This window comes from Canis lupus, chromosome 2 (genome assembly GCF_011100685.1).
Source record: "Canis lupus familiaris isolate Mischka breed German Shepherd chromosome 2, alternate assembly UU_Cfam_GSD_1.0, whole genome shotgun sequence".
Lineage (NCBI taxonomy): Eukaryota > Metazoa > Chordata > Mammalia > Carnivora > Canidae > Canis > Canis lupus.
In genome coordinates, this window is record NC_049223.1 from 64,774,573 (window position 1) to 64,790,196 (window position 15,624).

Below are 15,624 nucleotides of genomic sequence, written 5' to 3' on the forward strand. Positions count from 1 at the left end.
TTCCTGGCTTTGTAAACCCACCTTCTCCCCTGGGAGCTAGAGTGTGGGCCTTGCAGGAAGAAGGCAGCACATCTGCTTTTGCAGGTGCTGGACGGACCTCCTGGGCCTTGGAGCCCAGGACTCGGAGTCGGAGTCCACAGACCCTTTCCGTGGACTGTCCTGTCCTTTCATCATTCTCTCACCTTCCTCAAGTGAACTTTGGTTCCTAGACCCCTGAGCTGCACCTGTGCCACCTGCACCCTCCCAGAGGTCCTGGGCCCGGTGAGGGACCGAGATGCCACCCTGGGGTGGTGGGGAGCCTGGGTGGGAGTCCTGGCCTACCCCCGACTGCACCGAGCAGTCTCCCCTGGGCCCCGAGGCCGGCCCCTGCCAGCAGTGGGCCAGATGTGTTTTTTCGGATGGTGTAGGGGGAGCGTCTTCTGTGTGGGTGTCCTTGCATGATGTGTGGGCTGCTCTGTTTTGATCGAAGGGAGCCAAACTGATTTTCCTGGCCCATCCAAAGCAGAAAGTTAAATAAACACAGCCAAGTATTATCACAGGACTCGAGGAAAAATGAACTCTGTCCCCACGGGCGGCCCACATCTGGCAAGCACTGGGCCTCTCAGGGCTGAGGGGTGAGACAGATGTGATTGATGGTAAGAAGAGCTGGGTGTACCCCCACCCAGGGCCATGCCTCCTCCTTCCAGGGCTGTGTGCTATTGTTGGGGCCTGGGGGGCTGCAGGCGGCCTGTCTTGGGTTGCATCCCTTGCCATCCACCAGGCCCCTCTGGGGCTTTGGCTTCAGTAGGGCTCCCCTTAGGCTTTCTGAAGCTGCTTTGCCTGGGCCCGTCCTGGTGCTCTCCATGGAAGTGCAGCCTGTGAAGTGGGCCCACACCGCTGAGGCCCGAGAGCCTGGCTCTGGTGCGGGAAGATGACCTGCGTACTCCCCAGAATTTTCCATCCCCCCGCTTGAGGCCTTGGTGGGCTGATGAGCCACACGTGGGGGGAGAGTCTGTAGTTGGCATGTCCCCTGCCAACCTCTGCCCAGTGCTGCCCTTGTCACCTGACGTTCAGCCCTCACTGAACTGAAGTGGGCTGGACTTCTTCCCGGAGTTCCATATAGGATGCTGGATGGGAACTTTGGGCCGGGCGGAAGTGAGGAGGGGGTGCGGTCGCTGGCTCCCCATTGCCTAGTTATCAGGGTGTGCCTGCATTCCCCCAAGTGTGACATTCCACATTCCCAGATCCTGCCGTGGTTCAGATGGCCCATAGGCGAACGAGAGTCCCCTCCCCCATACTTACAGGTTTATTCTACTGTCTATTAGGCAAATGTTACTTGCCATGCTTCTTCTAATATCTGTTAGGAAAATTGTGAGTAGCACACTAGGTGTGTGATTTCACATGGAGTGTCCTTCGGAGGCGCGACGCGAAGGCATGTAAGCCAAGGAGGTAGGAGGGGAGCTGAGGTAAAGAAAAGCATTCTTGGGACGGCTGGGTGGCTCAGTGGTTGGTTGAGCCTTCGACTCAGGGCGTGATCCTGGGGTCCTGGGATCGAGTTCCACATCAGGCTCCCTGCAGGGAGCCTGCTTCTCCCTCTGCCTGTGTCTCAGCTTATCTCCCTGTGTGTATCTCATTAAAAAAAAAAAAAGAAAAAAAGAAAAAAAAAAGAAAGAAAGAGAAGCATTCTGTAACTCAAGTTACAGATATGTGTGCTCCTGGACAAACTCCTGGGAGGACTGGAGGGAGGGGGTGGGGTGAGCCCTGCCAGCCCTGGGGACCGGACTGCTCAGGGCTCATGGCCAGGAAGACTCCCACCACACCCGCCTTGTTGGGCATCGTCTCAGGAACGTCAGGTGGGGCAGGTGGTGTCAGTCCTGCCCTGGTGGGGCCAGCTGCCAGGGGGAGACACTAGGCCCCTTGAAGGCCCCCAGGTGCATTCTCACCACCATGGGTGGGCGATGGGACCGAGCTGGGGGACACGTGGTGCCAATGAAATGTCCCCCTCCCAAATCAGACCTATGAAAAGTATTGACTCCTGAGACTGTAAAGTATTTATTATGATTGCCCCTACCCCTGGGACATCTATGTGGAATTACCAAATGTTTGGAAATGGCCATTACATTTGTTCCTGTGGAAGGCTTGGGGCTTTTGATATGAAGAAGCAGACGGAGAGCTGGTCTGCATGTCCCAAACCAGATGAAAACACTTACACACACACACATGCACACGTACGTGCACATCCGTTTCTAATAAGAGACTCAGTTTCCTCTTTGCTTGTGTTTAAGATAAACCACATGTATAACAAAGTAGTGACATTTATTTACAGTATGTTAGCACAGAGGATAAGTTGTTAAGGGGTTGTAAAAAATAATAGTTTCTACTCTACGGTGCTTTTCTTCAAACAAAATTGGAAAAAAGGCAAGAGAGTGGGATTCTGGTCTCATCTGCTCCTTCCTTTGCATCTTGAGCAGTGGACAGGTCTGGGTGGGTGCTGTCCCTTTCCCTCCTGAGCGAGGGGCTGTGTTCCCTGACCCCCTGGTTCCAGCTCCCATGTTCAGGTTCCTCGCACACAGTGGGCCGCTTCCATCCACCCCTTGGCATGGGACATGGTTACGGCCCCTCCATGCACAGCAGTGTGTGTTCTTGGCTTCGTCACCTTCCATCAGGGTTGGACAGCTAGTGGCTGAGGACCCAGTGTTGCCACCGAACCAGGAAGTGGGAGCCAGGCCCTGTTGTAAATCCACATTTATATGCTGCATGTTGCTGGTTAACGAGATCGTGCAGGGGTGACTGTATGAAATGAAATATATATATGAACGAGGAGATTAACCCCAGGGAGAGGGGATTAAACAGGAGGACAGCCTGGGAGGCCTGAGGCCCTCCAAGTGTTAAGGCCCAGGCAGGCAGTTGCACCGAAAGGGAATTTGCAGGAAACCCCCAAACCCTGAACAGATTTATTGGGAGTGCAGACACAATAATCCTATTTAGTGTTGCTCACTGTGTGCCAGGCACTGGGCTAAGCTCTTTTTTTTTTTTTTCCTTAAGATTTTATTTATTTGACAGAGAGATAGAGAGAGCCAGAGAAAACAAGTGGGGGGAGTGGCAGAGGGAGGGGGAGAAACAGGCTTCCCACTGAGCAGGGAACTCAAAGCGGGGCTCTATCCTAGGACCCCGGGATCATGACCTGAGCTGAAGGCAGATGCTCCATCGACTGAGCCACCCAGGCGCTCTGGGCTAAGCTCTTTATGTATGTTACTGCACTTTGCCTTCAAAACAAATGGGGACTTTATTATTTCCACTTTATTATTTTTGTTTTATTTATTATTTTTATTTATTATTTTATTTTATTTATATTTTAAAGATTTTATTTATTTATTCATTAGAAACAGAGAGGCAGAGACACAGGCAGGGAGAGAAGCAGGCTCCTTGCAGGGAGCCCAATGCGGAACTTGATCCCGGGACCCAGGGATCACCTCCTAGCCAAAGGCAGACGCTCAACCTCCTGAGCCACCCAGGAGTCCCTATTTATTATTTTTAGACCCAACGTGGGACTTGAACTTACAACCCTGAGGTCAAAAGTCATGTGTTCTTCAGCCTGAGCCAAACAAGTGTCCCTACTCCTGCTTTATAGATGAGGGATTGAGACTGGGTAGTGTCTCAGGGCAAGGGAGAGTTTGTGATCTACCCAGACTGGCACATCCAACACTGACCACACAGACCCAGCTCTGGAGGCTTCCAAAAAGAGGAGTCATTTACCCCCAAGCGTCCCCCCTCAGCTGAGGTTTTCCCGAGTCAGTTCAGAAGCTGGGAAGCTCAGTCTATCAAGTGCTGTTTGTTTAGCACAGGCTGAGAGGGGCAGGTGGGGCTGGGTGGTAGGTGCGTGGGCTCTGGGAGCCATGTAGACCTGGCTTCAAATCTGAGCCTGACCTCCCATCGCTTACATAATTTAGCTCACTCAAAAAAATTCATTTAGGCCTTGGTTTCCCCAACTGTAAGATGGGTGCCATCATCCAGCCCCTTCACAGAGCCATTGGGAGGATTACATGTTTCATGAAGAGTGGGAGTGCTGTCTCTGGTGTCACTGTGTGTCATCTTATGTCAAGTGGAGGGCGGGGGAGAGGAGATGTTGAGGGTCTCCCTAAAGGGCTGGTTGAGAGTACAAGTGAGGACAACATGTCTTGGTTTCCCTTTGCCTGGCTCCTGGGTTTGGGGCTCTGGAGCAGATACATTGTGATAGCTTCTCATTTATTACCAGAGCTGCCTTGCAGGATGGTGATGTGCAGACGGGTTCCCTAGCTCATCCCCCTAACTCATCCAGGCCACAGCACACCATGGCGGACAGGAGTTGATTGTAGGGCATTTGCTTTGCTTGCACCAGACGGGGGCTAATCTAAGTGCAGGGCCAGGCTGTTCAGGGAGAGATTTCCGGAGGAGGGGAGCCTGAGCTCTGGGTGGTGTTCCTGACCAGGGGAGAAGGGTGGCTCTGCAGCCGGTGGTCAGGCTGACCTGAGGGTTTGGGCGAGAAGCCTGGAGCCCTGGGCCCGTGTCCAGGTTGTCCCCATAGTCAGAACCCAGAGGAGGGCCAGGCTGGGCCGGGTGGGGCAGCCTCAGATCCCCTACCCCCACCTCATTTCTATTTCCTTGCTCAGGCAAATGCAATTTGATTGAATTTTCCTGAACTTCATCTAGGAGCAGGAAACGTTTTATTTACGTTAAAAAAGGGACCCAAAGACTTCTAAGATTTTTTGTTTATGATTTTTATCCTTCTTCCTGAAATGGGATTTGCGTGTTCGTGTAAAAGGAAGTCAGGATGTTATCCCCCATTTAAAGTGGCCGCTCACCCTGGCTCTTGGCTGGTCCCCCAGCCCTGAACCTTCTCTGGGGCCCCGACTGTGGGCCTCAGCTCCGGGCTGGGGCCTGCCGCTCACCTTCCCCAGCTCCCACCTCTCTTTTACAGGTCCTACCTGTTTCTGCCTCACTCTGAGATTGGGATTCATTCCCCATCCTCCATCATACCCTAACTTAGTTGTTCAGCTTGTAGGGACCCCCCCCGCCCCGGGGTCCTGCCTCGACAACACATCACCGGAGAGTCCACAGTCTGTGGGTCGAAGATCAAAGTCAAAGTGCCTTTCTCCTCTTTCTCCCAGTACCGGGCTCAGAGTCCTAGGTCACTTGAGGTGCTCAGTGCTTCGTAAAGGAGGAAAAAGACCAAATATGCATCGGATGTGTGTCTTAAAAATCCGCAAAGTCATTGTCCCAACAATCCTGCTTCGGGGAACTCATTCTGAGAAAAATCACTGACCCGGCTCGTGGCCCTGGGTGCAGGGTGTGGAGGTGCTCTGCAACGGCTTCTCTTACAGTGGACAACAGCTGGGAGGAGCCTGGGTGCCCAGCGCCCGGGCCCCGGGTCGCCTCGCCCCGGAGCCTCCTAGGACGGGGCCGCCGGCAGTGCTGACAGGGGCTGTGCCCCTTTTCTATGGGAAAAGCTGTTGATCGTGGTAACTGGCTGAGTTAGAAAAGCGGTTCCGGAACCGTTGTGGTGTTCAGTGATACATGTTGTTACAGCTTTCTGGAAGGCTATAACAATGTATTTAATACCCAGAAAGCTGTACTTTTCCTTTCTCAATTTTAACTCACATGTATTTGCTAGTTTTGTGCGTTGCACATGGATTGCTTATGTCAGAGACTTTTATAAAAAGAAAAAGATGCTTGGGGATCCCTGGGTGGCTCAGCGGTTTAGTGCCTGCCTTTGGCCCAGGGCGTGATCCTGGAGATCCGGGATCGAGTCCCACGTCAGGCTCCCGGTGCATGGAGCCTGCTTCTCCCTCTGCCTGTGTCTCTGCCTCTCTCTCTCTCTGTGTCTCTTGTGAATAAATAAATAAAAAAAATCTTAAAAAAAAAAAGAATAAGAAGCTTAATCTAGGAAGCAGTAAGAAAAAGGCAACTCAGTGAGTTCTGGATTTCTGACATGCATGGGCCCCTAAGAGGCAGAGCCCGGGCAGGGTGAAGGCGGTGGGGTGAGCCGGGGAGGAGCAGTGGCATGAGCCGTGGGCTCCCGTGGCTTCCAGGGCTGGCTCCATCCTCCGGCCGCTGCCCTTCCTTCCCTACCCCTCCTGTACCTCCCATGGTGGGTCCCTTGATCCATGTCCTATGCTAACCGAGCATGTCTTTTCCCAAATCCATGTTCAGCAGTGCCCTGTTCAGGACCTTGAGGTTGGCCCATTGGTGGGAGTATTTACACTACAGAAAGAAATACTACAGGCCAGTGTCCATTCTCCCCAAACCACCTGTTAAACATTGGCCAATACACCACTGTCCCACATGGTGTCCCCTTGACGCCCCAAGGACTCTGTGTGCATTGGGCGAGCCCAAAGTCTGAATTCTTTTCCTAGATTCCCCTGGTGCTGGCACAGGAAGGAACGTAAGGAATCCTCCATAAATTTGAATTACTGCGGAGAGGATCAGAGTCTTCCTTTTGTTGGTTGACCCCACTCAGTCTGGAGCTAGAGCTTCTGGTTGTTGAAGTGATACAAAGGGGCTAAGAATCTCAGTCAGCTTCATGCTGGCCCAGCTCTGCGACCGTGGGCAAGTTGCTTGGTCTTAGTTTTCTCTTCTGTAAAATGGGGTTCACAAAAGTACTCGCAGGATTGTATGGTTCTCAAGCTCTAGCATGCATGAGAATCAGCTGCTGACCACCCCCCCCCCCCCGCCCTGAGATTCTGCTTTTAAGAGCCTGCATTTCTTTTTTTTTTTGAAAGTTTATCTATCTATCTATCTATCTATCTATCTATCTATCTATCTATCTATCATCTATCTATCTACCTATCTATCTATGAGAGAGAGAGAGAGCGCGCGCGCAGGGAGAGGGGTAGAGGGAGCTCAAGAGGAGAGAAGCTCAATCAGACTCTGTGCTGAGCGTGGAGCCTGATCTCATGACCGTGAGATTGCGACCTGAATTGAAACCAGGAGTCAGAAGCTCAACCGACTGAGCCACCCAGGTGCCACGGGAGTCTGCATTTCTAACAAGCCTGCCAGGTGACATGGCCATTGGTGGTCTGGAGTCTACAGTCAGAGAAGCTACAGAACTTGGCGCCTGGTGAAAGCCCTGGGGCACCTCACATGGGAAGCTTTGTATATGTGGACTCGAGGGCCTGGAAGCTAGGGTGCCCTGCTGAGTTGGGCAGACACCCTAGCTTTTGTCATCTCCACTGCCCATTAGATGAGCTATTTCTTGTCTTTGGGACTTTATTTCCCCTTCTGTGAAGTGGGTAAGTAAAGGCTTAACTTTGAGGGAGCAGCTGAGGGAGCACCCGTAAAAGCCCTCTGGTGCACCCACTTGGGACGGGCACAGAAGGGCAGGCTGTGGCCCCTCACCAGTCCCCGGGGGCTGCTGACTCCCTGGGCCTTGCTCCCCCTCCGACAGAGCTTCGAAATACTCTTTCAGTAGATAAGAAAAGAGCTGTTTTAATTCACTTGGATGCCTGGCCTTTGCGATACTGTCTTTGCTTCTCCATTCCTGATTCCATTATCCACGAAAGTGGACATGTTGGGTGTCTCCGAGATATTCGATTTCCTCTTCTTTTCCTGCCCCGTGGCTGGGATGGAGCAGGCAGGGTGAGGGGTAAGAAGCTGGATGTTCACGTCTCTGAGCTAAAGCCACACTTGGAAACGTCCCCACTGGCCTTGTGAGTCCACAAGCTGGCTTCTGGACAGATGCTCTAGCTCCTCAGGGCCCCATTGCCTCATCAAAAAAGTGGGGATTTTGAAGACTTTCTCAGAGGGAGGCTGGAGGATGAAGTGAGAACCAGAAGGTGGGATGTGTGGCATGGTGCCTGGTGTCACCCTGGCTCAGTGAGGGTTGCCTTTCTCCAGGGGAGGGCAGTCCTTGCTGTGACCTAGATCTGTTCTAGGTGGACACATACCCAAGGGTAGTGGAAGGTGTGTGTGCAAATGTGCTCAGTATGTGTGTGCCATGCATAGATCCTTGAGGAAGGGGAAGCTGTATGGACCAGGATGGAGAAGGCCAATAGATTTTCATCCACTTCTTTGAGGATTTTAAAGTTGCATCCATGCCTGGTGAGGAAGAGAGCCCTGATCGATTAGCAATGTCTGCCATGGGTGTGGGATCAGGGAGCTGGGCCAGCTTTGCCACATGTATTCCATCTCTGGTCTAGTGAGAAACCACTGCTCTCACACTTAACAGCACATTTGAAGTATGTCACATCCGTCACCCTATTTTTCACATCATTGTCATCATTTTCATTTTTTAGGGAAGAGTGCTGGGATTGGCGCTCCTGTTCCATCCACAGATGTCTCCCGGTCCTCCACTTTTGGGGTGTGTGGTTGTGGGGTGATGATGGGACAGTTCGGAAGGGAGGGGAGATGAGCCAACCTGAGCTCTTGGCTGTGGCCACCAGATGGTTCCACATGCACCGTGGCTGGGGCTAGGAGGCAGTGATGCCTAAGGACACAGGGCTGCGACTGGGCCCTTCCTGGGGGTGGGGTGGGTGAATCTAATGGGAAAACTGATCTCACCTTTTGAGCCCTCCTGTCTTCACAAGTACAGTGAGATCTTCACGGTCACCTGGGAATCTGGGGGAGGGAATGCTGGCATGGATTGCGTGTTTACCTTGGGCTGTGTGCGTTAGGCATACCGGCTCATTCAGTCCTCTGGTCACTCCTGTCAGGGAGCTGGTTAGTATGCTGCTGGTTAGTATGCCCATTTCACAGAGGAGGAAACTGAAAGTCAGAGTGGATTAAGCATTTTGCCCCCAGATCTATTGGCCTGAATGTGGCAGAGCTGGAGGCTAGTCCCACGGAGCCCTATTTGAGGACCTGCTACTTGAACGCCTCCATTTTTTAAAAAATGATTTTATTTACTTATTTAACAGAGAGAGAGGGAAAGCCAGCGATCACAAGCAGGGAGAGCGGCAGGCAGAAGGAGAGGGAGGAGCAGGCTCCCCGCTGAGCAGGGAGCCCAGTGTGGGCCCTGATCCCAGGACCCCGGGATCATGACCTGAGCTAAAAGTAGACACTTAACCAACTGAGCCACCCAGGCACCCCGGAACTCCTTTGTCTTACAGCTTGTCTCCGGGTACCCTCATCTAGTTGGTCTGTCCCACCAGACAAACTCTTTTGGGTGACTTCTGGAAGGTTAACCTTCCCTGTAAGGATGGACCAACTTCTTTTCCTGAGTTTTTGGACTATTGCGGGGTGTCCTTCTGTTCCCACTGTTTGCTAGCTAAGCGAGGCAGAGAAAGAGAAGGAAGGCAATGGCAGAGTGAGGTCCAGGCTTCTGACCCCCCTCTGCCCAGGATAGGCCGGGGGAACAATCGATGAATAATTCTCAGGCAAGTTGCATCTTTTCATAGGTGCTTGTTCCAAAGCCAGTGTTGAAGGGGGAAAGTCAAGCATTGCTAAGATTGCTGTAAACATTGGTTTGAAGGCTGCCCACTTGGAGACCCACCCACACTCTCTTGATGGGTCTGTGAAACAGCTTTGCCTCCTACACTGGAACATTCTGCCGTTTGTTTTAAGCAAGAGACCAGGTGGAAGAAGGCTTCTGGGGAGGAGCCATGTGGTCCAAAAAATAGATTTCTTTAAATCCTAGATCTACCCTCCCAGGGGTGAGGTGCAGACCAACCGATGAGACGGGACACAGAGGCCTTGCCCTTGCTCTCGGGCTGCGCTCACTGGGGGAAAGGGCAGGGGGTCCTAACTGAGCCGCTTCAATTGTTAGTTTATTCCCATTCTGGCTGGTGGTCAGGGAATCGTGAGAGTGAAATAAACGGGTCTGTGATGTGACCTTGTTATGGGATCTCAGCTTCTCTGAGGGTCTGAGCTTGGTGCCCAGGGGACTGCCATGGGGGGGTCTTGGGTAGTTTTAGCTTTAGCTGCAGAGAGCCTTTGCTATTTCCCATGCCGTCACTACCCCCCACCCCCAGACTCAACCCACTGCCTGGAGCTCATGGCTCCTGAGAGGACTCCGGACAGCATAGTGCTTGTTTTTTTTTTTTTTTTTTTTTGCACTTGACCCTGGTCATTTTGTCCTGAGGTCTGATGCTAGAGATGGTCATGGGCTGCATTTTACAGCATGTCTGTCTAAGTTGAGAAAAAAGCCTGGCTATGCCCTTTGTGCAAAAGAATGGGTACATCTCGCTCTAGGCATTCATAGCCCTGCACCACCCCATGCTGTGGGCTAAATTTCAACTCTCTCTCACTACCTCTGCTGGGCCCCTTGTGCAGTGCACAACCCGTACAGCTATACTCAACAGCCCTCCTTGCTTTATACTTTTTCAACTCCTTGAGATTGTTTAGTCAGGAATAGTGACACTCCCTTCCATGCTTGTCAATGAGAATCTGGGCTCTAGGTATCTCCTTTACCTTCCTTGGCCCTGGCTTGGTATAAGTGAGAGGGTTTCTTTCTTTCTTTTTTTTTTTTTTTTTGAAGATTTTATTTATTTATTCATGAGAGACACAAAGAGAGAGAGAGAGAGGCAGAGACACAGGCAGAGGGAGGAGCAGGCTCCATTCGGGGAGCCCGATGTGGGACTCGATCCCGGGTCTCCAGGATCACGCCCTGGGCTGAAGGCGGCACTAAACCACTGAGCCACCAGGGCTGCCCGTGAGAGGGTTTCTTTAAAGATGGGCCCAGGAGAGGCAGCCATGTGCCCCTTGCTTGGTTCACCACCTCCACTGGGACAGGGATGCCTCTAGGCAGCCTCTGTTAGGCCAGTGTGCGCCAGCCTTTCCCTAAGAGTGGGATGATCACTGGGGCCAAGGACAGTGCAGGGAGGTCCCCTAAGATTTTGGGAACACCAGCCAGAGGTGGGGCCAGCTGAGAATCCTCTCAAAATAAAAGCCATTGATTTCGTGGTTCTTGGGGTACGCGGGTGGCTCAGTCTGTTAAGTGTCTGTTTTTGGCTCAGGTCATGACCTCTGGGTTCCGGAATCAAGCCCCACATCAGGCTCCCTGCTCAGCGAGGAGTCTGCTTCCCCTGCTCCCTCTGCCACTCCCTCTGCTGCTCCCCCTCCATGTGCTTTCTTGCTCTCTCTCTGTCAAATAAATAAATAAAATCTTAAAAAAAAATTAGTGGTTCTTAAACCTTTCTTTGGCAGGCAGGGGGTGGTCGAGGTGTTCTTAGATCTTTTCATTGAAAACCATGGATGCTTTTCCCAGAAAAATACCTGTCTGTACCCATGTCTGGAGGCTTACATCCAGGGGCAGGGCCTTCTCACATCCTTCACTGAGCGCCTGCACTGGTGTGTGGATTTTGGAGGAGGGAAGGGGCTTCCTGGGCCCTGCTGGCCTCCCTGGGGGCTTCCTCTGGCCCTCGGGCAGTGCTTGCTTCTGTTCATCTCTCTCATTCACCTCCAGACACCGTCTGCTGTCACACCTGTGCCTGAGCTTTCCTGCCTCTGACCTGCACCTTGTCTGCCAACACAGGTCCTGTCTGACCCACCAGCCTCCCTGGAGCAAGCGGCCCTGGGGAGGTGGCTTACACAGGAGCCCATCTAGCGCCACTTGCCCCATGCTTCTGGATTTCCAAAGTCCAGAGGCCCAGCAGTCTTTGGGGTCTGGCTGGCATGTCACTGATGGCAAGGCCATCCTGGTGCACAGGGTTAAGCTACAGGCACTTCCAGAGTAGGGCAGTTGTCGTCACTTACAAGCCCTGCTGAGCTGGGGAGACAGGGTCTGTTGAGGCTCATGAGCTGTATACTCCCATAGGGCGATCAGATGACCACCACCTGTGATCCCAGAGCAGAGAGAGAACACAGAGTGCTGATCTGTCTGCAGCCCTGATAGAGCTTCAGAATCCTACTTAACACACCCTAAAAACCGTGGTTAATACACTCTGTGCTCTCTCCAGTGTGAATGTAGGCCCCACACCCCCCATGTGTGTACATGCTCGCTGCTGCACCCCAACCCTGTGTGTTCCTACTCCCCGTGTCCTCTCCCCACGCTTACACACTTGTGCCCACACTCCTTCCCTCTGTGTGCATGCCAGCCTTGTGCACCACCTCGCACTCACAAATTGCCCTCATCCATAGGAGCTGACGTCCCTGTGGTCCCCTTGAGATTGCCTCAGTGGGGCCAAACACCTTTACATGAAAAAGTTAGATTAAAAAAAAAATGAAAGAAAAAGTTAGAGGAAGAGTCTGGGGAAATCTCCAGAAAGCACCTAACTCCCCTGGCTGGCTGGGCAGCCCCTTTGGGTGTTATCCGTACCAGCCACTGTGCTGATAGAGTTTTCTCTGAGATGCTTGTCCCTTGGTGTCTATCATACCTGGGGATGGCTCAGGTGCCCAGGGAGTGCCTGCGGCCAGTGTGGACTCAGGGTCCTCCGGCCGGTGCCTGGCTTGGGCTGTCGGGAAGGCCTTCCTTCCCCCGTGCCTGCTGCCCCTGCCAGGTATCTAGCTATCGAAGAGACCAGTCTGGACAGAAGAGTGAGGGTCCGGCCGGAGGAAAGGAGAGCCTCTGTACATTCTTGGTGTCAGGGAGCGCAGAGCCTCGTGGTGGTGGCAGCAGGGGTGGCATCGAGCATGGCCTTTTCTCATTAGGAATGTATAGAGGATGGTGTGTTGAGACCTTCGATGAACAAAATGTGGAGATAGGACATTAGTGGGGTGAATGCCGGCATCAGCTCGCCCTCCTCTTCCCACCTCTGCAGGCTTCTTGTACTGGGCAAGAGAGTCTGGAATCCCCCCAAGAACTCCAGAATGGGAGATGTCTTCATGGCCTTCCCATGATGGCCGAGGCCAGATCTTGGGGAGGGAAGGATTTGGCATTTGGGAGCCACCCCCCAGTGCAGTGATCTGGAAGGTCGCTTCTCAACCAAACCACATGGGGTGGGCCCAGAGTGGGACTGCTTGTGCTGATATCAGGAGTAAACTATGGACAGAGGGAGGATTGAGGTCGTGCATTCATGTCATGGTACCCGTGATTGACATGGTACCCGTAGGGACCCAGGCCGATCTTGCTGAAGGTGACCCATAGAATTGCCGCATGGTGACCTTACAAACTAGGAATGGCTCCTTAATGGAAGCAAAATACCTATAACTTAAAGTAAGTAAACGGTGGAATGTGACGGGAAGGGATTTTCAGGGGTGGCAGTGGGTGCTGTCCGCAGCAGCTCCTCTCCCGCACGGCTGGCTTCGGATCGCTGGAGGCCCCATCCACATGTGTTTTGGGGACTGTCTGCTTGGAGTCAGCTTAGTGGGTAATAGCAGTTTTTTTGGTGCGAGGTCTTGATTCATATTTACAAAGCTGCATGTTTGAAAACCCACTCGCTGAGTAAAAGGAGCGCTTCGGCCCTGCCCCAGGTGGCCTCTGCCTTTTATTGTCTGGATTCTGAGTTTCTGCTCTCAGGACACAAACTTGGGAAAGACTTTGGCCTGTCGCTCCTTGTCGGGGGACGTCCCCCCCTTGGGCGCCGTCTGCGAGGCTCTGGCTGGGAAGCGGGACCCGGGACAGGTATGTGATGAAGGGGAGGGCCATGCAGAGCCGGCCCTGTGGATTCCCAGCGCTCTTCCAGCCCCGGCTCCTGAACCCCCCAGACCTGCTTGAGCCCCTGCGCCAGATGACTCCATTGCCCCACGCAATCCTCCTTGCCATCGTATGGCTTAGGCACCTTTATTATCTAATTTTGAGATGGCAAAACTGGAGCCTAGAGGTTCAGTAATTTGCTCCTGATCGTAGAGCTAGAGGCAGAATCAGGATTCGAATCTAGTGTATGACTGTCGCCTGCCCTGCTTGCTCCTTGCTCGGCCGCCCAGCGCACTGTGTACCTGCCTTCCGTGGGGCGGGTTGGGGGTGCTGCTTGTCAGTCCCGGGTTGCTAGAATCCCGACAGCATCCTCTGTGTCCCTGTAGACAGTGGTTTCAGTATGCACCGGTCTGCCTTCCAGACACACTTGTGGGTTTTAGCCCAAACTTTGTATGTACTCCCTGTAGCTGTGTAAGACCTCAGGGACGTCACTGGCCTCTCTGGGAGTCTGAGGATGAGGAGTATATGCAGCCTGGGAAGCACGATGCCTGGCTCACACTGTGTGCCCACGCAGGACAATGACGGCATGCAGGGAACTGGGCGGGACCTGGTAGCTTCAGTGTGCACATGTGTGGAACTTCAGAGACCGTTAAATCTGAAAAATACTGTGTATGCACATTTTTGGCTTAAACAAAGTTCCATTTTACAGAGTCCATAACCCAGCTCTAATATTATTACATGCCCCAGACTGGGATTAATTCCAGGACAAGAGCTTTATTATGCCGAATAGAGTTTCTTCTGTGTTCTCATAGCACTTGGCCTCTATCTCCACCAGCCTGGTTTCACATGCTGGGGTACAGGGTGGTGGAGGCGCCCCATCCATACCCAGCCTCGTTTTGTGAGTTCAGCAGGGGAGTGGAGAGGTGATTTACTTTCTAATGTTACCACCCCATGACTACTGACCACAGGACCTTAGCATATGCTGAGGTCTGTCTGTGGGCCAGGTCTCTCAGTGTGTGCAACAGCACGCCATCCATGCCTCTCCAACCCCTGAGAGTGATCTTATCTGTTTCACAAACAAGCTCTCACAATTCAGTGGTGGCTTAAAGGGGCTCTTGGTGGAGGATAATGTCTGTAGGATCAGGGAGAGGGTCTGAGTCTCTGCTCTCTTCCTGCGAGTGGTAAATGGCTTCGTTTCAAGCAGAATCTCTGATGATAGCTAGTGATCGGCTGTAGCATGGTGTAGAAAGATCCTGATGGTGCATCTGGCTCTAGGCAGTGCTGTGATTGATTCGTGATGTCTACTACAGACACAGCGGTGGGGAAAGCATACTGATCTAGCACTTAGTCGCTGCTCAGGTTTTATTCTGATTATTTAACATCTCGGTCAAACCAATAAAGGCCTCTTTGTAGGCTTTACCCTGTTGCTCCTGGTCGTGGGCATTATAAGGACCCCCACAAATGATCCTTCTTCCGTGTCCTGTTCCCCACCCTGATGGCTTGTTTTTACAGCTTCAAAACTCACAGGCCCATCTCTGTTCTCTCTTTCAGTTGAAGAGGGGGAGGCCTCGGACTTCTCGCTGGCCTGGGATTCCTCCGTGACGGCATCAGGTAAATGCCCGATGAGGGGCTGCTGAGGGAGTTGCTGGGGGTCCTGGGGGGGTGGGCTCAGGAACTTAGGAACCACCCAGCTGGTTATGGAAATCATATTTTTCATGTCACATTCCTGTCTCCAGGCCAGACTACCCCGTGCAACATGATTTTTATATCAGTTCCATATGGTCAATAAAATCTATTACATACGGAGACTAATATGCCCTATTCTCCTGGGGGACCACGTTTCCTTCTTGTGGGCGCATTCAGATGGGCCACGATACCCCCACTACACGCACTTTGAAGCTCCCTGCCGTGGGCCTCACTGTACATTCATTCCAGTCTAATTGCATAAAACCTCTTTAATAGGATGTTTAAATTCCAATTGAAATCACAGTCCCCAGACTTCCCCTCCCAGAAGGGGCTACTTTGTACTCCGAGGCCGGCAACCCAAGCCCATGCCTCTAGGGGGAGGTAAATAGGGGAAGTTCAGACTTGCGGAGTGTGTGGCCCCCATTGGGTGAGGTGGGTGACTTGGCAGTCAGGGGACTTGGGTTTTCAGCTCT

At 52.6% G+C, this 15,624-nt stretch overlaps 1 protein-coding gene across 3 annotated transcripts in view; it reads left to right on the forward strand.

Moving 5' to 3' along the window:
• The window catches only part of ZNF423 (zinc finger protein 423), a 333,820-nt gene that overhangs the window by 47,574 nt on the left and 270,622 nt on the right, over window positions 1-15,624 (forward strand). For all 3 annotated transcript variants that reach the window (XM_038531091.1, XM_038531093.1, XM_038531092.1), the window contains exon 2: window positions 15,017-15,076. In XM_038531091.1, coding sequence (XP_038387019.1) covers window positions 15,017-15,076 — 60 coding nt within the window. The remainder of the gene's footprint in view (window positions 1-15,016; window positions 15,077-15,624) is intronic.